At 40.9% G+C, this 25943-nt stretch overlaps 1 protein-coding gene across 1 annotated transcript in view; it reads right to left on the bottom strand.

Moving 5' to 3' along the window:
- Nucleotides 1-25943, bottom strand: part of LOC128213595 (group IIF secretory phospholipase A2-like) — a 34326-nt gene that overhangs the window by 5988 nt on the left and 2395 nt on the right. Inside the window, exons 3-5 of the mRNA XM_052919488.1 lie at nucleotides 25299-25422; nucleotides 23120-23244; nucleotides 1662-1791 (exon numbers count right to left, since the gene is read on the bottom strand). Coding sequence (XP_052775448.1) covers nucleotides 1662-1791; nucleotides 23120-23244; nucleotides 25299-25422 — 379 coding nt within the window. The remainder of the gene's footprint in view (nucleotides 1-1661; nucleotides 1792-23119; nucleotides 23245-25298; nucleotides 25423-25943) is intronic.

Here is a 25943-nt window from a genome sequence, read left to right as displayed (position 1 = left end):
TTGAGATAAAAAAATGTCATAACTGTCAATTTTAGAGAGTGCAACTTACCATTTCGATTTCGGCATTAAATGTCAGTGATTAAGAACGGCGAATATTCTAAACGTTGTTTACAATGGTATCGGTCAACAGCCGTGGCCTTTGTCCAGTGAAGTTAAAAATTGCCGAGCGGTACATGCAAATGGATCGTCGTTGTTTCTTCATAGAACAGATTAAGGCAAATCAGATACTGACGTTTCAATGTTGTCCTCACCATTAATCAGCTGTTTTGTTACTGAATTGGAAACTTTATCAATAATATAAGAAATAACATGTACAAATTTGAAATCAAGCGACTGGTGCTACCCTAGTGTTAAGAAATGCAATATGTCTGTCCTTATGCTGTGGTTGATGAACACTCCTCTGATATTGTGACAGATTTCCCGTGTATTTGTTTCCAAAAACAATTTCCCGAGAGGACGTTTATATCTTTGATTAATCTAGACCATGATATACGGTTTCATGAGTGTTCTTTGCATGCACTGGAAGATTGAGATAACGCAGTATGTCTTGACATTGAATTTCAGTTTTTAAGTTTTTTATTCTTAATTTTAAAAAAAAATACGGCTTTGCATTTTATGGCATATTTTCTTATTCCCAGAATGCCAGAAAAAAGTAATGAATAATTGTATTTAATACGGCATTTATGATTTTTAGTTTAATCAACATCATCATCATCATCATCATCATCGTCGTCGTCGTCGTCGTCGTCGTCGTCTCATTGCTTGTATTGTATTTCCGTCATCATCGTCGTCATTCATATTCAAGTTTACTACAGGGCGGTGACCTGTACGAGGTGTGAGGGCGTTGGACAGAAATCACACCTGGTAAAGACTATCTGCAAGCAGAAATTCTGCCGTATTTCTGATTTGGTACCGGTTTGGAGGCCAAGACTGCTGGTCTTTTATGAAGGGGTGGGGGCAGGGGGTCTATATGTTGATGACAGGGCATGCGGTAGTCGGACCGTTGCATACTGCACTCAAGTGAGTACTTATCAAAGCCAGGAAGACGAATGGTATCCTGATAACTTAACTCTAATAAGAACCATTGTCAGCCGGCTGAAATATGTTTGCACCGTGCATTTATGGTAAAGTATGCGAGTGTTTTAATCGAATAAGTAATCAATTTTTCCGAAACTGTTTACCTCTATGGTATGAATGGGCATTGCCCCGTACGACTGGAATTATAACATAACCTACTTTATCTTCTCCTACTTCACCCTAGAGAAAAACACAAGCAAGTGGGTGCTGACCTGTATCAGCCAGGAAGATGTTTTTTGGACGTACGACGCCTGATGGGTTGTTCTCCAATGCTTCTCCAATGCTTTAACTCTAGACAAATTCCTGGCAATGTTTGCGATTTTTTTATTCCTCTAAGGGGGGTTTCTTCGACCGGTGATCTTAATGAGGTTGAAGGTGGTGTTGCTTCATACGACACCTGGTAAACATATAGTCCGTTATTGAGTACGCGGCGAAAAGCATGGAATAAGAGTATCGAAGTGTGTAAGTTAGTACAGTTAGCGAGTTTCCCCATGATGGTGGCCAATAAGGGGTTGGAAGGGATATTTTTAGCAAGGACAATAACATTTTTACTTTATTAATGAAAACTGTTTTATATTCCAAACAGATTGAAGACATTATGTATTATCGGTTTCTTCAGTTGTTTGTTGTAATGCCTGTTATTATCCGCTATGCATTCGGCAGCCATCCTGTCACACTCACAAAGGACGGCCTTGCAGCCGACGTTTTTTTGAGCTGGAAGCAGAAATTGAATTAAGATATCATTAATATGCCAAAAGATAAATGGAGATGCATCTGCATTATTATTATTATATATATTTTTTTTAAATATGAGTAGTAGTAGTAGTAGTAGTAGTAGTAGTAGTAGTAGTAGTAGTAGTAGTAGTAGTAGTAGTAGTAGTAGTAGTAGTAGTAGTAGTAGTAGTAGTAGTAGTGGCAGTAGCACTAGTAGTGGTAGTGCTAGTAAAAGTAAACATGTAACCATGATCGATTATATAAGTCAATTTGACCGTTTGTACGTCCGCCTATCCGCCCCTTGGTCTTGCATGACTACAACATGTTGGAGATGAACTAAGCAAATCCTATTTATCGATCATTTCTACATTTCTACAAAACACGATTGCAATGCCATTTTGTACACAAGAGGCTGTCTGTTTGTACCGCCCAAGCAGCGGGTTCGGACAATCACTTTCGACTTGTCGCCGTTTTGTTTTTAAGCGTAATTTAAAGCTACGACTTAAATAATAGGTTGAAATGAAACCAATGCAAGCGGTTTATCCTATGGATATTTTGCGGGATATGAGCCCATTTCGTTAGCAGTTATTCGTGGTGATACGTCAAAGAATACGTCATTCGCTGATGGCTGCAGTCGATTTTTTGATGTGTGAATTCGATCCACAGGCTAATTTAGTCGCACTTGATTTGAAATTCACTTGATGGATTAGGTTGGATTAAGAACCACGATCATTTAATGCTTTAGAGATATGAAATGCTAAGTTAATTAGCAAAAAGTAGTAAAACTTCTATTTTAGCGTATCCAGGATGCGCATGTGTCATACTCGGACGGATTTTTTAATACGTTTGACTGTATGTTACAATGGTTAAACGGTATTTGACGTGCAAGGTGCAGATCGGCGTGTCTTAGGTCAATAACCTAAATCTAAATCATGAATACAATGTGTGTGGTAGAAAAAATGCTGGCGCCATGTTAATATGATGACAATGTGTGTTTTATAGAATAGCATGGCGCCAGGTTATCATGATGACAATGTGTGTTGTAGAGAATAGCATGGCGCCATGTTATCATGGTGACCATGTGTGCTGTATAGAATAGCATGGCGCCATGTTATCATAATGACAGTATGTGTTGTATAGAATAGCATGGCGCCATGTTATGATGATGCCAATGTGTGTTTTATAGAATAGCATGGCACCATGTTATCATGATGACAATGTGTGTTTTATAGAATAGCGTGGCGCCATGCTATAATGATGACGATGTGTGTTGTATAGAATAGCATGGCGCCATGTTATCATGATGACGATGTGTGTTGTATAGAATAGCATGGCGCCATGTAATAATGATGACGATGTATGTTGTATAGAATAGCATGGCGCCATGTTATAATGATGACGATGTGTGTTTTATAGACTAGCCTGGCGCCATGCTATTATGATGACAATGTGTGTTTTAAAGAATAGCCTGGCGCCATCTTATCATGATGACAATGTGTGTTGCAGAGAATAGCATGGCGCCATGCTATTATGATGACACTGTGTGTTTTATAGAATAGCCTGGTGCCATGTTATCATGATGACCGTGTGTGTTGTATAGAATGATCATGTGTGTTGTAGAGAATAGCATGGCGCCATGTTATCATGGTGACAATGTGTGTTGTATAGAATGATCATGTGTGTTGTAGAGAATAGCATGGCGCCATGTTATCATGATGACAATGTGTGTTGTATAGAATGATCATGTGTGTTGTAGAGAATAGCATGGCGCCATGTTATCATGATGACAATGTGTGTTGTATAGAATGATCATGTGTGTTGTATAGAATAGCATGGCGCCATGTTATTATGATGACGATTTGTGTTGTAGAGAATAGCATGGCGCCATGTTATCATGATGACAATGTGTGTTGTATAGAATGATCATGTGTGTTGTATAGAATAGCATGGCGCCATGTTATCATGATGACAATGTGTGTTGTATAGAATAGCATGGCGCCATGTTATCATGATGACGATGTGTGTTGTATAGAATAGCATGGCGCCATGTTATCATGATGACGATGTGTGTTGTACAGAATAGCATGGCGCCATGTTATTATGATGACGATGTGTGTTGTATAGCATAGCATGGCGCCATGTTATCATGATGACGATGTGTGTTGTATAGAATAGCCTGGCGCCATGTTATCATGATGACGATGTGTGTTGTATAGAATAGCATGGCGCCATGTTATCATGATGACGATGTGTGTTGTATAGAATAGCATGGCGCCATGTTATCATGATGACGATGTGTGTTGTATAGAATAGCATGACGCCATGTTATCATGATGACAATGTGTGTTGTATTGAATAGCATGGCGCCATGTTATCATGATGACGATATGTGTTTTAAAGAAAAGCCAGGCGCCATGTTATCATGATGATGTTGTAGAGAATAGCATGGCGCCATGTTATCATGATGACGATTTGTGTCGTAGAGAATAGCAGGCGCCTTGTTATCATGATGACGATGTGTGTTGTATAGAATAGCATGGCGCCATGTTATCATGATGACGATGTGTGTTGTATAGAATAGCATGGCGCCATGTTATCATGATGACAATGTGTGTTGTATAGAATAGCATGGCGCCATGTTATCATGATGACGATGTTTGTTGTATAGAATAGCCTGGCGCCATGTTATAATGATGACGATGTGTGTTTTATAGAATAGCATGGCGCCATGTTATCATGATGACAATGTGTGTTGTATAGAATAGCATGGCGCCATGCTATTATGATGACAATGTGTGTTTTATAGAATAGCATGGCGCCATGTTATTATGATGACCATGTGTGTTGTATAGAATGATCATGTGTGTTGTAGAGAATAGCATGGCGCCATGTTATCATGGTGACCATGTGACCATGTGTGTTGTAGAGAATAGCATGGCGCCATGTTATCATGGTGACCATGTGTGTTGTAGAGAATAGCCTGGCGCCATGCTATCATGGTGACAATGTGTGTTGTATAGAATAGCCTGGCGCCATGTTATCATGGTGACCATGTGTGTTGTAGAAAATAGCCTGGCGCCATGTTATCATGGTGACCATGTGTGTTGTAGAGAATAGCATGGCGCCATGTTATCATGGTAACCATGTGTGTTGTAGAGAATAGCATGGCGCCATGTTATCATGGTGACCATGTGTGTTGTAGAGAATAGCCTGGCGCCATGTTATCATGATGACAATGTGTGTTGTATAGAATAGCCTGGCGCCATGTTATAATGATGACGATGTGTGTTGTATAGAATGGCATGGCGCCATGTGATAATGATGACGATGTGTGTTGTATAGAAAAGCCTGGCGCCATGTTATAATGATGACGTTTTGTGTTGTATAGAATAGGCTGGCGCCATGTTATCTTGATGACGATGTGTGTTGTATAGAATAACCTGGCGCCATGTTATCATGATGACGATGTGTGTTGTATAGAATAGCATGGCGCCATGTTATCATGATGACGATGTGTGTTGTATAGAATAGCATGGCGCCATGTTATTATGATGACCATGTGTGTTGTATAGAATGATCATGTGTGTTGTATAGAATAGCATGGCGCCATGTTATCATGGTGACCATGTGACCATGTGTGTTGTAGAGAATAGCATGGCGCCATGTTATCATGGTGACCATGTGACCATGTGTGTTGTAGAGAATAGCATGGCGCCATGCTATAATGATGACGATGTGTGTTGTATAGAATGGCATTGCGCCATGCAATAATGATGACGATGTGGGTTGTACAGAATAGCATGGCGCCATGCTATAATGAGGACGATGTGCGTTGTACAGAATAGCATGGCGCCATGTTATTATGATGACGATGTGCGTTGTATAGAATAGCATGGCGCCATGCTATTATGATGACGATTTGTGTTGTACAGAATAGCATGGCGCCATGTTATGATGATGACGATTTGTGTTGTACAGAATAGCCTGGCGCCATGTTATCATGATGACGATGTGTGTTGTACAGAATAGCCTGGCGCCATGTTATCATGATGACGATGTGTGTTGTATACAATAGCCTGGCGCCATGTTATTATGATGACGATGTGGGTTGTACAGAATAGCATGGCGCCATGTTATTATGATGACGATGTGGGTTGTACAGAATAGCATGGCGCCATGTTATCATGATGACGATGTGGGTTGTACAGAATAGCCTGGCGCCATGTTATCATGATGACGATGTGGGTTGTACAGAATAGCATGGCGCCATGTTATAATGATGACGATGTGGGTTGTACAGAATAGCATGGCGCCATGCTATAATGATGACGATGTGGGTTGTACAGAATAGCATGGCGCCATGTTATGTTGATGACGATGTGGGTTGTACAGAATAGCATGGCGCCATGCTATAATGATGGCGATGTGGGTTGTACAGAATAGCCTGGCGCCATGTTATGTTGATGACGATGTGTGTTGTACAGAATAGCCTGACGCCATGCTATTATGATGACGATGTGGGTTGTACAGAATAGCCTGGCGCCATGTTATTATGATGACGATGTGGGTTGTACAGAATAGCCGGTCGCCATATTATTTTGATATCATAAGAACGATAAGTGTTGTACATGATTGCCTGGCGCATATGTTATCATGCTGCCGATGTGTGTTATTCAGGATAGCCTTGCGTGCGTGTTATTATGCTGACGATGTTTGTTATACAGGATAACCTGGCGCCATGTTATCATGATGACAATGTGTGCAGTACGGGAAGCCCTGACGCCATGTTGTCATGATGACAATGTGTGCGGTACGGAAAGCCCTGGCGCCATGTTATCATGATGACAATGTGTGCGGTACGGGAAGCCCTGGCGCCATGTTATCATGAAGTAAGGATAATGTGTGTTGTATATGCTAACCTGGCGCGCATGTTATCATGATGATGATGTGTTCAGTACATGATATGTTTAGTATAATAACGATGTATGTTTTACATGAAAGACTGATGCGTATGTTTAGCATGATGACGAAGTGATTTTTTCATCAAAATATTGCCCGCATGTTTATCATAATGACGATGTGTTTTAAATGTAATAGACCTTAACACATTTTCATCATGATGAAGATGTGTGCATTAAATGACGAACATATTTTCAAAACAGCTATATGTGTTTTACACGATAGTTTGGCGCGCGTGCTACTATGATGGCAATGTATGTTTTACTTGATAGCCTGGCCTGCATGTTCCCCACGATTGGTATACATGATAGCCTTGCGCGCATGTGATCATTATGACGATGTGTTAATAAATATACAAGATAGACGTGCATGTTCACCATGATAGCGATGTGTGTTTTACATGATATCCTGGCGTGCATATTCCTCAGTGTAAAAAATAAATGCTTTTGCATGATAGCCTGGTGTGTATGTTCATTATTATGATGGGTATGAGTTAGATAAATCCTAGCGCGCAAGTTTATCACTATTTCGACGTTTTCTGAATACAATAGCTTGATGCGCATATTTACAACGATAAATATGTGCGCATGTTCAGCATGATGACGATGTATGTTGTATATGATAGCCTGGTGCGCATGTTCATCATGATGACGATGTATGTTATACATGATAGCCTGTTACGCATGTTCACCATGATGGCGATGTGTGTCGTATATGATAGCCTGGTGCTCATGTTCATCATGATGACGATGTATGTCGTATATGATAGCCTTGTGCGCATGTTCATCATGATGACGATGTATGTAGCCTGGTGCGCATGCTCATCATGATGACGATGTTGGTTGTACATGATAGCCTGGTGCGCATGTTCATCATGATGACGATGTAGGTAGCCTGGTGCGCATGCTCATCGTGATGGCGATGTAGGTTGTATATGATAGCCTTGTGCGCATGCTCATCATGATGACGATGTACGTTGTACATGATAGTCTGGTGTGCATGTTCATCATGATGACGATGTAGGTAGCCTGGTGCGCATGCTCATCATGATAGCGATGTGTGTTGTATATGATAGCCTGGTGCGCATGTTTATCATGATGACGATGTATGTTGTACATGATAGTCTGGTGTGCATGTTCATCATTATGACGATGTATGTCGTATATGATAGCCTGGTGCGCATGTATATCATGATGACGATGTATGTCGTATATGATACTCTTCTGCGCATGTTCATAATTATGACGATGTAGGTCGAATATGACAGCCTGGTGCGCATGTTCATCATGATGACGATGTATGTCGTATATGATAGACTAGTGCGCATGTTCAGCATGATGACGATGTGTGTCGTATATGATAGTCTGGTGCGCATGTTCATCATGATGACGATGTATGTCGTATATGATAGCCTGGTGTGCATGTTCATCATGATGACGATGTATGTCGTATTTGATAGCCTTGTGCGCATGTTCATCATGATGACGATGTATGTAGCCTGGTGCGCATGCTCATCATGATGACGATGTAGGTTGTACATGATAGCTTGGTGCGCATGCTCATCATGATGACGATGTAGGTTGTACATGATAGCCTTGTGCGCATGTTCATCATGATGACGATGTATGTAGCCTGGTGCGCATGCTCATCATGATGGCGATGTGTGTTGCATATGATAGCCTGGTGCGCATGTTCATCATGATGACGATGTGTGTTGTATATGATAGTCTGGTGCGCATGTTCATCATGATGACGATTTATGTCTTATACGTTAGTCTCGTTCGCATGTTCATCATGATGACGATGTATGTCGTATAGGATAGCCTGGTGCGCATGTTCAGCATGATGACGATTTGTGTTGTATATGGTAGCCTGATGCGCATGTTCAGCATGATGACGATGTATGTCGTATAGGATAGCGTAGTGCGCATGTTCATCATGATGATGATGTATGCCGTATATTATAGCCTGGTGCGCATGTTCAGCATGATGACGATTTGTGTTGTATATGGTAGCCTGATGCGCATGTTCATAATGATGGCGATGTATGTCGTATAGGAAAGCCTTATGTGCATGTTCAGCATGATGACGATGTATGTCGTATATGATAGTCGGGTGCGCATGGTCATCATTATGACGATGTATGTCGTATATGAGAGCCTGGTGCGTATGTTCATCATGTTGACGATGTGTGTCGTATATGAGAGCCTGGTGCGCATGTTCATCATTATGACGATGTGTGTCCTATATGATAGCCTAGTGCGCATCTTCATAATGATGGCGATGTATGTTGTACAGGATAGCCTGATGCGCATGTTCATCATGATGACGATGTATGTCGTATATGATAGTCGGGTGCGCATGTTCATCATTATGAAGATGTATGTCGTATACAATAGCCTGGTGCGCAGGTTCATCATGATGACGGTGTATATCGTTTATGAGTGTTCATTACTATGACAACGTATGTCGTAAATGATAGCCAGGTGCGCATGATCATCATGATGACGATGTATGTCGTATATGATAACCGGGTGCGCATGTTCATCATGATGACGATTTGTGTCATATATGATAGCCTGGTGCGCATGTTCATCATGATGACGATGTATGTCGTATACGATAGCCTGGTGCGCATGTTCAGCATGAGGACTATGTTTGTCAAATATGATAGCCTGGTGTACATGTTCATCATGTTGCCGATGTGTGTCGTATATGATAGTCATGTACGGATGTTCATCATGATGACGATGTGTGTCGTATATGATAGCCGGGTGCGCATGTTCAGCATGATGACGATGTATGTCGTATAGAATAGTCTGGTGCGCTTGATCATCATGATGACGATGTATGTCGTATATGATAACCTGGTGCGCATGTTCATCATGTTGACGATGTATGTCGTATATGATAGTCGGATGCGCATGTTCATCATTATGACAACGTGTGTCGTTTATGAGAGACTGGTGCGCATGTTCATTGCTATGACAATGTATGTCGTATATGACAGCCGGGTGCGCATGTTAATCATTATGACGATGTGTGTCGTAAATGATAGCCAGATGCGCATGTTCATCATGATGACGATGTATGTTATATATGATAGCCTGGTGCGCACGTTCATCATGATGAAGATCTGTGTTGCATATGATAGCCTGGTGCGCATGTTCAGCATGATGACGATGTATGTTGTATACGATAGTCTGGTGCGCATGTTCATCATGATGACGATGTATGTTGTATATGATAGTCTGGTGCGCATGTTCATCATGATGACGATGTATGTTGTATATGATAGTCTGGTGCGCATAGTTAGCATGATGACGATGTATGTCATATATGATAGCCTGGTGCGCATTTTCATAATGATGACGATGTATGTCGTATAGAATAATCAGGTGCGCATGATAATCATGATGACGATGTAAGTCGTATATGATAGCCTGGTGCAAATGTTCATCATGATGACTATGTATTTCGTATTTGATAGCCTGGTGCGCATGTTCATCATGATGACGATGTATGTCGTATATGATAGCCTGGTGCGCGTGTTCATCATGATGACGATGTGTCGCGTATATGAGAGCTTGGTGCGAATGTGCATCATGATGACGATGTATGTTGTACAGGTTGGTCTGGTGCGCATGTTCATGATTATGGCGATGTATGTTGTACAGGATAGTTTGGTGCGCATGTTTATAATGATGACGATGTAGGTTGTTCATGATAGTCTGGTGCGCATAGTTAACAAGATGACGATATGTGTTGTATATGATAGCCTTGGTTGCAGAATTAGCATGATGACGATATGTTTTGTATATGATAGCCTGGTGCGAATGGTTATCATGATGACGATGTATGTTGTATATAATGGCCTGGTGCGCATAGTTAGCATGATGACGATGTATGTCGTATATGGTAGTCTGGTGCGCAAGTTCATCATTATGACGATGTGAGTCGTATATGACAGCCTGGTGCGCATGTTCATCATGATGACGATGTATGTCGTATATGAGAGCCTGGTGCGCATGTTCATCATTATGACGATGTGTGTCGTATATGATAGCCTGGTGCGCATGTTCATCATGATGACGATGTATGTCGTATATGATTGCCTGGTGCGCATGTACATCATGATGACGATGTATCTCGTATTTGATAGCCTGTTGCACATGTTTATCATGACGACGATGTATGTCGTATATGATAGCCGGGTGCACTTGTTCATCATTATGACGATGAATGTCGTATATGATAGCCTGGTGCGCATGTTAATCATGATGACGATGTGTTTCGAATATGATAGCCGCCTGTTGTGCATGTTCATCATAATGCCGATGTGTTTCGTATACGTTAGTCTGGTTCGCATGTTCAGTATGATGACGATGTATGTTGTATATGATAGCCGGGTGCGCATGTTCATCATTATGACTATGTCTGTTGTATATGATAGCCTGGTGCGCATGTTCAGCATGATGACGATGTGTGTTGTATACCTTTGTCCGGTTCGCATGTTCAGCATGATGACGATGTGCGTTGTATATATGATAGCCGGGTGCGCATGTTCAGCATGATGACGATGTATGTTGTATATGATAGCCGGGTGCGAATGTACATTATGATAACGATGAATGTCGTATATGATAGTCTGGTTCGCATGTTCAGCATAATAACGATGTATGTTGTATATGATAGCCGGGTGCGCATGTTCAGCATGATGACGATGTATGTTGTATATGATAGCCGGGTGCGCATGTTCGGCATGATGACGATGTGTGTTGTATATGAAAGTCTGGTGCGCATGTTCATCATGACGATATATGTCGTATATGATAGCCTGGTGCGCATGTTCAGCATGATGACGATGTATGTTGTATATGATAGCCGGGTGCGCATAGTTAGCATGATGACGATGTGTGTTGTATATGATAGTCTGGTGCGCATTTTCAGCATGACGATGTATGTCGCATATGATAGCCTGGAGTGCATGTTCAGCATGATGACGATGTATGTTGTATATGATAGCCGGGTGCGCATGTTCAGCATGATGACGATGTATGTTGTATATGATAGTCTGGTGCGCATGTTCATCATGATGACGATGTATGTTGTATATGATAGCCGGGTGCGCATGTTCAGCATGATGACGATGTGTGTTGTATATGAAAGTCTGGTGCGCATGTTCATCATGACGATGTATGTCGTATATGATAGCCTGGTGCGCATGTTCAGCATGATAACGATGCATGTCGTATATGATAGCCGGGTGCGCATGTTCAGCATGATGACGATGTATGTCGTATATGATAGCCTGGTGCGCATGTTCGGCATGATGAGGATGTATTTTGTATATGATAGTCCGGTGCGCATGTTCATCATGATGACGATGTATATTGTACAGGATAGTCTGCGATTTATGTTGTATATGATAGGCGGGTTCGCATGTTCATCATGATGACCATGTATGTTGTATATGATAGTCTGGTGCGCATGTTCAGCATGATGACGATGTATGTTGTATATGATAGTCTGGTGCGCATGTTCATCATGATGATGATGTATGTTGTATTTGATAGTCGGGTGCGCATGTTGATCATGATGACGATGTATGTTGTATATGATAGTCTGGTGCGCATGTTCATCATGATGACGATGTATGTTGTACAGGATAGTCTGCGATGTATGTTGTATATGATAGTCGGGTTCGCATGTTCATCATGATGACGATGTATGTTGTATATGATAGTCTGCGATGTATGTTGTATATGATAGTCTGGTGCGCAAAGTTAGCATGATGACGATGTATGTTGTACATGATAGCCTGGTGCGCATGTGTGTGTTGTATATCATAGTCTGGTGCGCATAGTTAGCATGATGACGATGTGTGTTGTATATGAAAGTCTGGTGCGCATGTTCATCATGACGATTTGTGTTGTACATGATAACCTGGTGCGCATTTGTGTGTTGTATATCATAGTCTGGTGCGCATAGTTAGCATGATGATGATGTGTGTTGTATATGAAAGTCTGGTGCGCATGTTCATCATGACGATGTATGTTGTATATGATAGTCGGGTGCGCATGTTCATCATGATGACCATGTATGTTGTACATGATAGCCGGGTGCGCATGTTCATCATGATGACCATGTATGTTGTATATGATAGCCTGGTGCGCATGTTCAGTATGATGACCATGTATGTTGTATATGATAATCGGGTGCGCATGTTCATCATGATGACCATGTATGTTGTATATGATAGTCTGGTGCGCATGTTCAGCATGATGACCATGTATGTTGTATATGATAGTCGGGTGCGCATGTTCATCATGATGACCATGTATGTTGTATATGATAGCCTGGTGCGCATGTTCATCATGATCACCATGTATGTTGTATATGATAGCCTGGTGCGCATGTTCAGCATGATGACCATGTATGTTGTATATGATAATCGGGTGCGCATGTTCATCATGATGACCATGTATGTTGTATATGATAGTCTGGTGCGCATGTTCATCATGATGACGATGCATGTCGTATATGATAGCCGGGTGCGCATGTTCAGCATGATGACGATGTATGTCGTATATGATAGCCTGGTGCGCATGTTCGGCATGATGAGGATGTATTTTGTATATGATAGTCCGGTGCGCATGTTCATCATGATGACGATGTATATTGTACAGGATAGTCTGCGATTTATGTTGTATATGATAGGCGGGTTCGCATGTTCATCATGATGACCATGTATGTTGTATATGATAGTCTGGTGCGCATGTTCAGCATGATGACGATGTATGTTGTATATGATAGTCTGGTGCGCATGTTCATCATGATGATGATGTATGTTGTATTTGATAGTCGGGTGCGCATGTTGATCATGATGACGATGTATGTTGTATATGATAGTCTGGTGCGCATGTTCATCATGATGACGATGTATGTTGTACAGGATAGTCTGCGATGTATGTTGTATATGATAGTCGGGTTCGCATGTTCATCATGATGACGATGTATGTTGTATATGATAGTCTGCGATGTATGTTGTATATGATAGTCTGGTGCGCAAAGTTAGCATGATGACGATGTATGTTGTACATGATAGCCTGGTGCGCATGTGTGTGTTGTATATCATAGTCTGGTGCGCATAGTTAGCATGATGACGATGTGTGTTGTATATGAAAGTCTGGTGCGCATGTTCATCATGACGATTTGTGTTGTACATGATAACCTGGTGCGCATTTGTGTGTTGTATATCATAGTCTGGTGCGCATAGTTAGCATGATGATGATGTGTGTTGTATATGAAAGTCTGGTGCGCATGTTCATCATGACGATGTATGTTGTATATGATAGTCGGGTGCGCATGTTCATCATGATGACCATGTATGTTGTACATGATAGCCGGGTGCGCATGTTCATCATGATGACCATGTATGTTGTATATGATAGCCTGGTGCGCATGTTCAGTATGATGACCATGTATGTTGTATATGATAATCGGGTGCGCATGTTCATCATGATGACCATGTATGTTGTATATGATAGTCTGGTGCGCATGTTCAGCATGATGACCATGTATGTTGTATATGATAGTCGGGTGCGCATGTTCATCATGATGACCATGTATGTTGTATATGATAGCCTGGTGCGCATGTTCATCATGATCACCATGTATGTTGTATATGATAGCCTGGTGCGCATGTTCAGCATGATGACCATGTATGTTGTATATGATAATCGGGTGCGCATGTTCATCATGATGACCATGTATGTTGTATATGATAGTCTGGTGCGCATGTTCAGCATGATGACCATGTATGTTGTATATGATAGTCGGGTGCGCATGTTCATCATGATGACCATGTATGTTGTATATGATAGCCGGGTGCGCATGTTCATCATGATCACCATGTATGTTGTATATGATAGCCTGGTGCGCATGTTCAGCATGATGACCATGTATGTTGTATATGATAGTCGGGTGCGCATGTTCATCATGATGACCATGTATGTTGTATATGATAGTCTGGTGCGCATGTTCATCATGACGATGTATGTTGTATATGATAGCCTGGTGCGTATGTTCAGCATGATGACCATGTATGTTTTTTATGATAGTCTGGTGCGCATGTTCATTATGACGATGTATGTTGTATATGATAGCCTGGTGCGCATGTTCAGCATGATAACCATGTATGTTGTACATGATAGCCGGGTGCGCATGTTCATCATGATGACCATGTATGTTGTATATGATAGCCTGATGCGCATGTTCAGCATGATGACCATGTATGTTGTATATGATAGCCGGGTGCGCATGTTCATCATGATGACCATGTATGTTGTATATGATAGCCGAGTGCGCATGTTCATCATGCTGACCATGTATGTTGTATATGATAGTCTGGTGCGCATGTTCATCATGATGACGATGTATGTTGTATATGATAGCCTGGTGCGCATGTTCAGCATGATGACGATGTATGTTGTATATGATAGTCGGGTGCGCATGTTCATCATGATGACCATGTATGTTGTATATGATAGTCTGGTGCGCATGTTCATCATGACGATGTATGTTGTATATGATAGCCTAGTGCGCATGTTCAGCATGATGACCATGTATGTTTTTTTATGATAGTCTGGTGCGCATGTTCATCATGACGATGTATATTGTATATGATAGCCGGGTGCGCATGTTCAGCATGATGACCATGTATGTCGTACATGATAGCCGGGTGCGCATGTTCATCATGATGACCATGTATGTTGTATATGATAGCCTGATGCGCATGTTCAGCATGTTGACCATGTATGTTGTATATGATAGCCGGGTGCGCATGTTCATCATGATGACGATGTATGTTGTATATGATAGCCGGGTGCGCATGTTCATCATGATGACGATGTATGTTGTATATGATAGTCTGGTGCGCATGTTCATCATGATGACGATGTATGTTGTATATGATAGTCTGGTGCGCATGTTCATCATGATGACGATGTATGTTGTATATGATAGTCTGGTGCGCATAGTTAGCATGATGACGATGTATGTTGTATATTAAAGCCTGTTGCGCATATTTAGCATACTGACAATGAATGTTGTATATGATAGCCGGGTGCGCATAGTTAGCACGATGACGATGTATTTTATACAGGATATCCTTGTGCGCATGTTCATCATGATGACGATGTATGTTGTATATGATAGTCTGGTGCGAATGTTCAGCATGACGATGTATGTTGTATATGATAGTCTGGTGCGTATGTTCATCATGATGACGATGTATGTTGCATCTGATAGCCTTGTGCGCATGTCCATCATGATGACAATGTATGTTGCTTATGAAAGCCTTGTGCGCATGTTCATGATGATGACGATATATGTCGTATATGACAGTCCGGTGCGCATCTTCATCATTATGACAATGTATCTTGTAGTTGATAGTCTGGTGCTCATGTTCATCATGATGACGATGTATGTTGTACAGGATAGTCTGGTGCGCATGTTCATCAAGATGACGATATGTGTTGTACAGGATAGTCTGGTGCGCATGTTCATCAAGATGACGATATGTGTTGTAAAGGAGAGTCTGGTGCGCATGTTCATCAAGATGACGATATGTGTTGTACAGGATAGTCTGGTGCGCATGTTCATCATGATGAAGATGTATGTTGTATATGATAGCCTGGTGCGCAAGTTCAGCATGAGGACTATGTTTATCAAATATGATAGCCTGGTGTACATGTTCATCATGATGCCGATGTGTGTCGTATATGATAGCCTGGTGCGCATGTTCATCATGATGACGATGTGTGTCGTATATGATAGCCTGGTGCGCATGTTCAGCATGATGACGATGTATGTTGTATATGATAGTCTGGTGCGCATGTTCATCATGATGACGATGTATGTCGTATATGATAGTCTGGTGCGCATGTTCATCATGATGACGATGTATTTTGTATATGATAGTCTGGTGCGCATGTTCATCATGATGACGATGTATGTTGTATATGATAGTCTGGTGCGCATGTTCATCATGATGACGATGTATGTTGTATATGATAGTCTGGTGTGCATGTTCATCATGATGACAATGTATGTTGTATATGATAGTCTGGTGCGCATGTTCATTATGATGACGATGTATTTTGTATATGATAGTCTGGTGCGCATGTTCATCATGATGACGATGTATGCTGAATGTGATAGTCTGGTGCGCATGTTCATTATGATGACGATGTATTTTGTATATGATAGTCTGGTGCGCATGTTCATTATGATGACGATGTATTTTGTATATGATAGTCTGGTGCGCATGTTCAGCATGATGACGATGTATGTTGTATATGATAGCCGGTTGCGAATGTTCATTATGATAACGATGAATGTCGTATATGATAGTCTGGATCGCATGTTCAGCATGATAACGATGTATGTTGTATATGATAGCCGGGTGCGCATGTTCAGCATGATGACGATGTATGTTGTATATGATAGCCGGGTGCGCATGTTCAGCATGATGACAATGTGTGTTGGATATGAAAGTCTGGTGCGAATGTTCAGCATGACGATGTATGTCGTATATGATAGCCTGGTGCGCATGTTCAGCATGATGAAGATGTATGTTGTATATGATAGTCTGGTGCGCATGTTCAGCATGATGACGCTGTGTTTTGTATATGAAAGTCTGGTGCGAATGTTCAGCATGACGATGTATGTCGTATATGATAGCCTGGTGCGCATAGTTAGCATGATGACGATGTATGTCTTATATGATAGCCGGGTGCGCATAGTTAGAATGATGACGATGTATGTTGTATATGATAGTCTGGTGCGCATAGTTACCATGATGACGATGTATGTTGTATATGATAGCCGGGTGCGCATGTTCAGCATGATGACGATGTGTGTTGTATATGATAGTCTGGTGCGCATGTTCATCATGACGATGTATGTCGTATATGATAGCCTGGTGCGCATGTTCAGCATGATGACGATGCATGTCGTATATGATAGCCGGGTGCGCATGTTCATTATGATGACGATGTATGTTTTATATGACAGTCTGGTGCGCATGTTCATCATGATGACGATGTATTTTGTATATGATAGTCGGGTGCGCATGTTCAGCATGATGAAGATGTATGTTGTATATGATAGCCGGGTGCGCATGTTCATCATTATGACTATGTCTGTTGTATATGATAGCCTGGTGCGCATGTTCAGCATGATGACGATGTGTGTTGTATACATTTGTCCGGTTCGCATGTTCAGCATGATGACGATGTGTGTTGTATATGATAGCCTGGTGCGCATGTTCAGCATGATGACGATGTATGTTATATATGATAGCCGAGTGCGAATGTTCATTATGATAACGATGTATGTCGTTTATGATAGTCTGGTTCGCATGTTCAGCATGATGACGATGTATGTTGTATATGATAGCCGGGTGCGCTTGTTCAGCATGATGACGATGTATGTTGTATATGATAGCCGGGTGCGCATAGTTAGCATGATGACGATGTGTGTTGGATATGAAAGTCTGGTGCGCATGTTCGTCATGACGATGTATGTCGTATATGATAGCCTGGTGCGCATGTTCAGCATGATGAAGATGTATGTTGTATATGATAGCCGGGTGCGCATGTTCAGCATGATGACGATGTGTGTTGTATATGAAAGACTGGTGCGCATGTTCAGCATGACGATGTATGTCGTATATGATAGCCGGGTGCGCAAGTTCAGCATGATGACGATGTATGTTGTATATGATAGTCTGGTGCGCATGCTCATCATGATATCGATGTATGTTGTATATGATAGCCGGGTGCGCATGTTCAGCATGATGACGATGTGTGTTGTATATGAAAGTCTGGTGCGCATGTTCAGCATGACGATGTATGTCGTTTATGATAGCCTTGTGCGCATGTTCAGCATGATGACGATGCATGTCGTATATGATAGCCTGGTGCGCATGTTCAGCATGATGACGATGTATGTCGTATATGATAGCCTGGTGCGCATGTTCAGCATGATGAGGATGTATTTTGTATATGATAGTCTGGTGCGCATGTTCATCATGATGACGATGTATATTGTACAGGATAGTCTGCGATGTATGTTGTATATGATAGTCGGGTTCGCATGTTCATCATGATGACGATGTATGTTGTATATGATAGTCTGGTGCGCATGTTCAGCATGATGACGATGTATGTTGTATATGCTAGTCTGGTGCGCATGTTCATCATGATGACGATGTATGTTGTATATGATAGTCTGGTGCGCATATTGATCATGATGACGATGTATGTTGTATATGATAGTCTGGTGCGCATGTTCATCATGATGACGATGTATGTTGTATTTGATAGTCGGGTGCGCATATTGATCATGATGACGATGTATGTTGTTTATGATAGTCGGGTTCGCATGTTCATCATTATGACGATGTATGTTGTATATGAAAGCCTGCGATGTATGTTGTATATGATAGTCTGGTGCGCAAAGTTAGCATGATGACGATGTATGTTGTACATGATAGCCTGGTGCGCATGTGTGTGTTGTATATCATAGTCTGGTGCGCATAGTTAGCATGATGACGATGTGTGTTGTATATGAAAGTCTGGTGCGCATGTTCATCATGACGATTTGTGTTGTACATGATAGCCTGGTGCGCATGTGTGTGTTGTATATCATAGTCTGGTGCGCATAGTTAGCATGATGACGATGTGTGTTGTATATGAAAGTCTGGTGCGCATGTTCATCATGACGATGTATGTTGTATATGATATTCGGGTGGGCATGTTCATCATGATGACCATGTATGTTGTACATGATAGCCGGGTGCGCATGTTCATCATGATGACCATGTATGTTGTATATGATAGCCTGGTGCGCATGTTCAGCATGATGACCATGTATGTTGTATATGAAAGTCGGGTGCGCAAGTTCATCATGATAACCATGTATGTTGTATATGATAGTCTGGTGCGCATGTTCAGCATGATGACCATGTATGTTGTATATGATAGTCGGGTGCGCATGTTCATCATGATGACCATGTATGTTGTATATGATAGCCTGGTGCGCATGTTCAGCATGATGACCATGTATGTTGTACATGATAGTCGGGTGCGCATGTTCATCATGATGACCATGCATGTCGTATATGATAGTCTGGTGTGCATGTTCAGCATGATGACCATGTATGTTGTACATGATAGCCGGGTGCGCATGTTCATCACGATGACCATGTATAATGTATATGATAGCCTGGTGCGCATGTTCAGCATGATGACCATGTATGTTGTATATGATAGTCGGGTGCGCATGTTCATCATGATGACCATGTATGTTGTATATGATAGTCTGGTGCGCATGTTCATCATGACGATGTATGTTGTATATGATAGTCTGGTGCGCATGTTCATCATGATGACGATGTATGTTGTATATGATAGCCTGGTGCGCATGTTCATCAAGATGACGGTGTATGTCGTATATGATAGTCTGGTGCGCATAGTTAGCATGATGACGATGTATGTTGTATATGATAGTCTGATGGCCATAGTTAGCATGATGACGATGTATGTTGTATATGATAGCCGGGTGCGCATAGTTAGCATGATGACGATGTATTTTATACAGGATATTCTGGTGCGCATGTTCATCATGATGACGATGTATGTTGCATATGATAGTCTGGTGCGCATGTTCATCATGATGACGATGTATATTGTACAGGATATCCTGGTGCGCATGTTCATCATGATGACGATGTATGTTGCATCTGATAGCCTTGTGCGCATGTTCATCATGATTTCGATGTATGTTGCATATGATAGCCTTGTGCGCATGTTCATGATGATGACGATGTATGTCGTATATGACAGTCCGGTGCGCATGTTCATCATTATGACGATGTATCTTGTAGTTGATAGTCTGGTGCGCATGTTCATCATGATGAAGATGTATGTTGTATATGATAGCCTGGTGCGCATGTTCAGCATGATGACGATGTATGTCGTATATGATAGTGTGGTGCGCATGTTCATCATGATGACGATGTATTTTGTATATGATAGTCCGGTGCGCATGTTCATCATGATGACGATGTATGTTGTATATGATAGTCTGGTGCGCATGTTCATTATGATGACGATGTATGTTGTATATGATAGACTGGTGCGCAAGTTCATCATGATGACGATGTATGTTGTATATGATAGTCTGGTGCTCATGTTCATCATGATGACGATGTATGTTGTATATGATAGCCTGGTGCGCATGTTCATCATGATGACGATGTATGTTGTATATGATAGTCTGGTGCGCATGTTCATTATGATGACGATGTATTTTGTATATGATAGTCTGGTGTTCATGTTCATCATGATGACGATATATGTTGTATATGATAGTCGGGTGCGCATGTTCAGCATGATGACGATGTATTTTGTATATGATAATCTGGTGCTCATGTTCATCATGATGACGATGTATGTTGTATATGATAGTCTGGTGCGCATGTTCATCATGATGACGATGTATATCGTATATGATAGTCTGGTGCGCATGTTCATCATGATGACGATGTATGTTGTATATGATAGTCTGGTGTGCATGTTCATTATGATGACGATGTATGTTGTATATGATAGTCTGGTGCGCATGTTCGTCATGATGACGATGTATTTTGTATATGATAGTCTGGTGCGCATGTTCATTATGATGACGATATATGTTGTATATGATAGTCTGGTGCGCATGTTCAGCATGATGACGATGTATGTCGTATATGATACGCCGGTGCGCATGTTCATCATGATGACGATGTATGTCGTATATGATAGTCCGGTGCTCATGTTCATTATGATGACGATGTATGTTGTATATGATAGTCTGGTGTTCATGTTCATCATGATGACGATGTATGTTGTATATGATAGTCTGGTGCGCATGTTCATCATGATGACGATGTATGTTTTATATGATAGTCGGGTGCGCATGTTCATCATGATGACGATGTATGTCGTATATGATAGTCTGGTGCGCATGTTCATCATGATGACGATTTTTTTTGTATATGATAGTCTGGTGCGCATGTTCATCATGATGACGATGTATGTTGTATATGATAGTCGGGTGCGCATGTTCATCATTATGACGATGTATGTCGTATATGATAGTCTGGTGCGCATGTTCATCATGATGACGATGTATGTTGTATATGATAGTCTGGTGCGCATGTTCATCATGATGACGATGTATGTTGTATATGATAGTCTGGTGCGCATGTTCATCATGATGACGATGTATGTTGTATATGATAGTCTGGTGCGCATGTTCATCATGATGACGATGTATGTCGTATATGATAGCCTGGTGCGCATGTTCATCATGATGACGATGTATGTTGTATATGATAGTCTGGTGCGCATATGCATCATGATGACGATTTATGTTGTACATGATAGTCTGGTGCGCTTGTTCATCATGATGACGATGTATGTTGTACAGGATAGTCTGGTGGGCATATGCATCATGATGACGATGTGTGTCGTATATGATAGTCTGGTGTGCATGTTCATCATGATGACGATGTATGTTGTACAGGATAGTCTGGTGCGCATATTCATCATGATGACGATGTATGTTGTACAGGATAGTCTGGTGGGCATGTGCATCATGATGACGATGTGTGTAGTATATGATAGTCTGGTGCGCATGTTCATCATGATGACGATGTATGTTGTATATGATAGTCTGGTGCGCATGTTCATCATGATGACGATATATGTTGTACAGGATAGTCTGGTGCGCATTTTCATCATGATGACGATGTAGGTTGTACAGGATAGTCTGGTGGGCATGTGCATCATGATGACGATGTGTGTCGTATATGATAGTCTGGTGCGCATGTTCATCATGATGACGATGTATGTTGTATATGATAGTCTGGAGCGCATTTTCGTCATGATGACGATGTATGTCTTATATGATAGTCTGGTGCGCATGTGCATCATGATGACGATGTATGTTGTATATGATAGTCTGGTGCGCATGTTGATCATGATGACGATGTATGTTGTATATGATAGTCTGGTGCGCATGTGCATCATGATGACGATGTATGTTGTACATGATAGTCGGGTGCGCATGTGCATCATAATGACGATGTTATGTTTTATATGATAGTCTGGTGCGCATGTTCATCATGATGACGATGTATGTTGTATATGATAGTCTGGTGTGCATGTCGTTACTTTGGGAGTGTAATTGATTATTTAATATAAGCCACTTGCAATCAATCATAATGTTATGCAAAAAGAAAACAGGGTAAACTTACAGCATACAATAGCACCTTTGTACATCGCCCACTTGTAATCCAGTAGGTAGAAACTGAAGTAGGACAGCGCTCGACAACTGTTATTGTTGGAGTGTTCCAGACATAGATCGTGCTCACGGCAACACCTGTATAACAATGTAATAAGTTTAATAGTTGATGTCAACCTCGTCGGTCTGTTAGTGGAGGTATGTTATGCTCGTAGGGCTGTTTGTAAACATATTTCAGACGTGTCGGAGTGTCAATGGATCTATGATGTACATATTGGCTTGAGCCGATAGTAAGAATTAGTGTAATATTCATTGGACTGGTGCAGGTCTATAAATGAGGTCATACACCAATTAAACAGATGTAGTTTAATTTTGAGATAAAGGTGAACCTCTTTACAAAGAGATGCAGTTGTTTTTTTATAAAGTAGGGGTTTAGATTCAAACACTTCATTCATAGGAACTCCGCTGACTAATGGGATTAACATAGAGATGCACCTCTATTTTAAGAAGGTGCATTCCTATTGTGGAACTTCTGTCAGCTTTAGGCGACTTTTGACGCAAATGGTACGACATATGCATCTGGCCCTCAACTCGGCAAGGGGCGTGTTATGTGACTACCAATGGTCAAAAAAGAAGAAGAGACTGAATTCAATTTTCACAAGATAGATACTAAAACTGTGTAACAAAATAAACACAGTCAGTCAGTGTTTATGGATTGTGCGGGCTATGTGTCAGAAAGGCCGGTCCAAAAGGACAATCCTTATAGTTCGTACTTGTTTTAAACTATGAGCCAAAATGTACTTAACGTTTTATAGATTGCTAAGATGACTAATATTAATGTGTAATGTCTGTTCACAGCTTGAATATCAATATATTGTAACTATAATGTCCAAAGGGCACAAGCTCATCCACATATCCCACCTGTTCTCGTTAACATTAAAGGAAACTGTTCAGTTGCAGGTTTTATTACTATGATTTTACTCTATCAATCCATTTAGGAGGTAAAGCGCCCCAATAAGCATTTGAATGTCTGGGTACATTCGTGCATTTGAATGTCTGGGTACATTCGTGCATTTGAATGTCTGGTTACATTCGTGCATTTGAATTTCTGGTTACATTCGTGCATTTGAATTTCTGGTTACATTCGTGCATTTGAATTTCTAGGTCCATTCGTGCATTTGAATTTCTGGTTACATTCGTACATTTGAATGTCTGGGAACATTCGTGCATTAGAATGTCTGGTTACATTCGTGCATTTGAATTTCTGGTTACATTCGTGCATTTGAATTTCTGGTTACATTCGTGCATTTGAATTTTAGGGAACATTCGTGCATTTGAATTTCTGGTTACATTCGTACATTTGAATTTCTGGGAACATTCGTGCATTTGAATGTCTGGTTACATTCGTGCATTTGAATTTCTGGTTACATTCGTGCATTTGAATTTCTGGTTACATTCGTGCATTTGAATTTCTGGGTCCATTCGTGCATTTGAATGTCTGGTTACATTCGTGCATTTGAATTTCTGGTTACATTCGTGCATTTGAATGTCTGGGTACATTCGTGCATTTGAATGTCTGGGAACATTCGTGCATTTGAATGTCTGGTTACATTCGTGCATTTGAATTTCTGGGAATATTCGTGCATTTGAATTTCTAGTTTCATTCGTGCATTTGAATGTCTGGTTACATTCGTGCATTTGAATTTCTAGGTCCATTCGTGCATTTGAATGTCTGGTTACATTCGTGCATTTGAATTTCTGGTTACATTCGTGCATTTGAATGTCTGGGAACATTCGTGCATTTGAATGTCTGGTTACATTCGTGCATTTGAATTTCTGGTTACATTCGTGCATTTGAATTTCTGGGTCCATTCGTGCATTTGAATTTCTGGGTGCATTCGTGCATTTGAATTTCTGGGTCCATTCGTGCATTTGAATTGTTAACTAAATTCGTTTGTATATGCATGTCTCAGGTGAGTCAGACATCACGAATGGTCGACCGGTTCATGCAAAATGAACGCACAGTTTATCGTACAAAAAATCAAGTGCGAATGTAAATATATAATTATATCATTTGAAAACATATACATTCTCTATATTTCAGTGTGTATTGATAAGGTTTCTTCGTGTGTATCGAAATTTTACAGTACTTTTTTATGAAAGAAAGTATTAATATGAAATTAAAGAGTTACCAGTCTATTCGATCAGTTGCGTGCCCTTTCCCGCGGAATCCACAGTAATTGCCATAGCCAATGTATGCTGCAGGGGCGTTACCAGTCCGCATCTTGATCATCCGCGCAAAGTCAATGGCGCTGCCTAAATAGCAGTGTAACTGAGCAAGCCGTATATGTATACATACATACAGTAATATATACAAAACGAAATAGACAGACCGCACATGTGCAAAAAATATATTTATTTAAAAGGTTGGGGTTACTGCCTTGGAACGGTGGACGAAATATAAATACATTTGGGGTTTTAACTAGTCTATAAACGCACAACCTCACATTTGTACAACCTCACATTAGATCAACCTCACATTTGTCCAACCCCACATTTGTCAAACCTCACATTTGTCTAATCTCACATTTGTCCAACCTCTCACAATCTTATATTTTTACAACCGAACACTTGTCCGACCTTACATTTGCCAAACCTCACATTCGTTTAACCTCACATTTGTCTAACTTAACATTTGTACAACCTCACATATTTACGAACTCACATTTGTCCAACCTCACATTTGAACAATCTCACAATTGTCCGACATCACATTTTTTCAACCTCACATTTGCTTAACTTCACATGTGTACAACCTCACATTTGCCTTACCTTAC

Source organism: Mya arenaria, chromosome 2 (genome assembly GCF_026914265.1).
Source record: "Mya arenaria isolate MELC-2E11 chromosome 2, ASM2691426v1".
In the NCBI taxonomy this organism is placed as follows: Eukaryota; Metazoa; Mollusca; class Bivalvia; order Myida; family Myidae; genus Mya; species Mya arenaria.
Note: the sequence above shows the minus strand (reverse complement) of the source record. Positions and strands in the feature narration are given on the sequence as shown.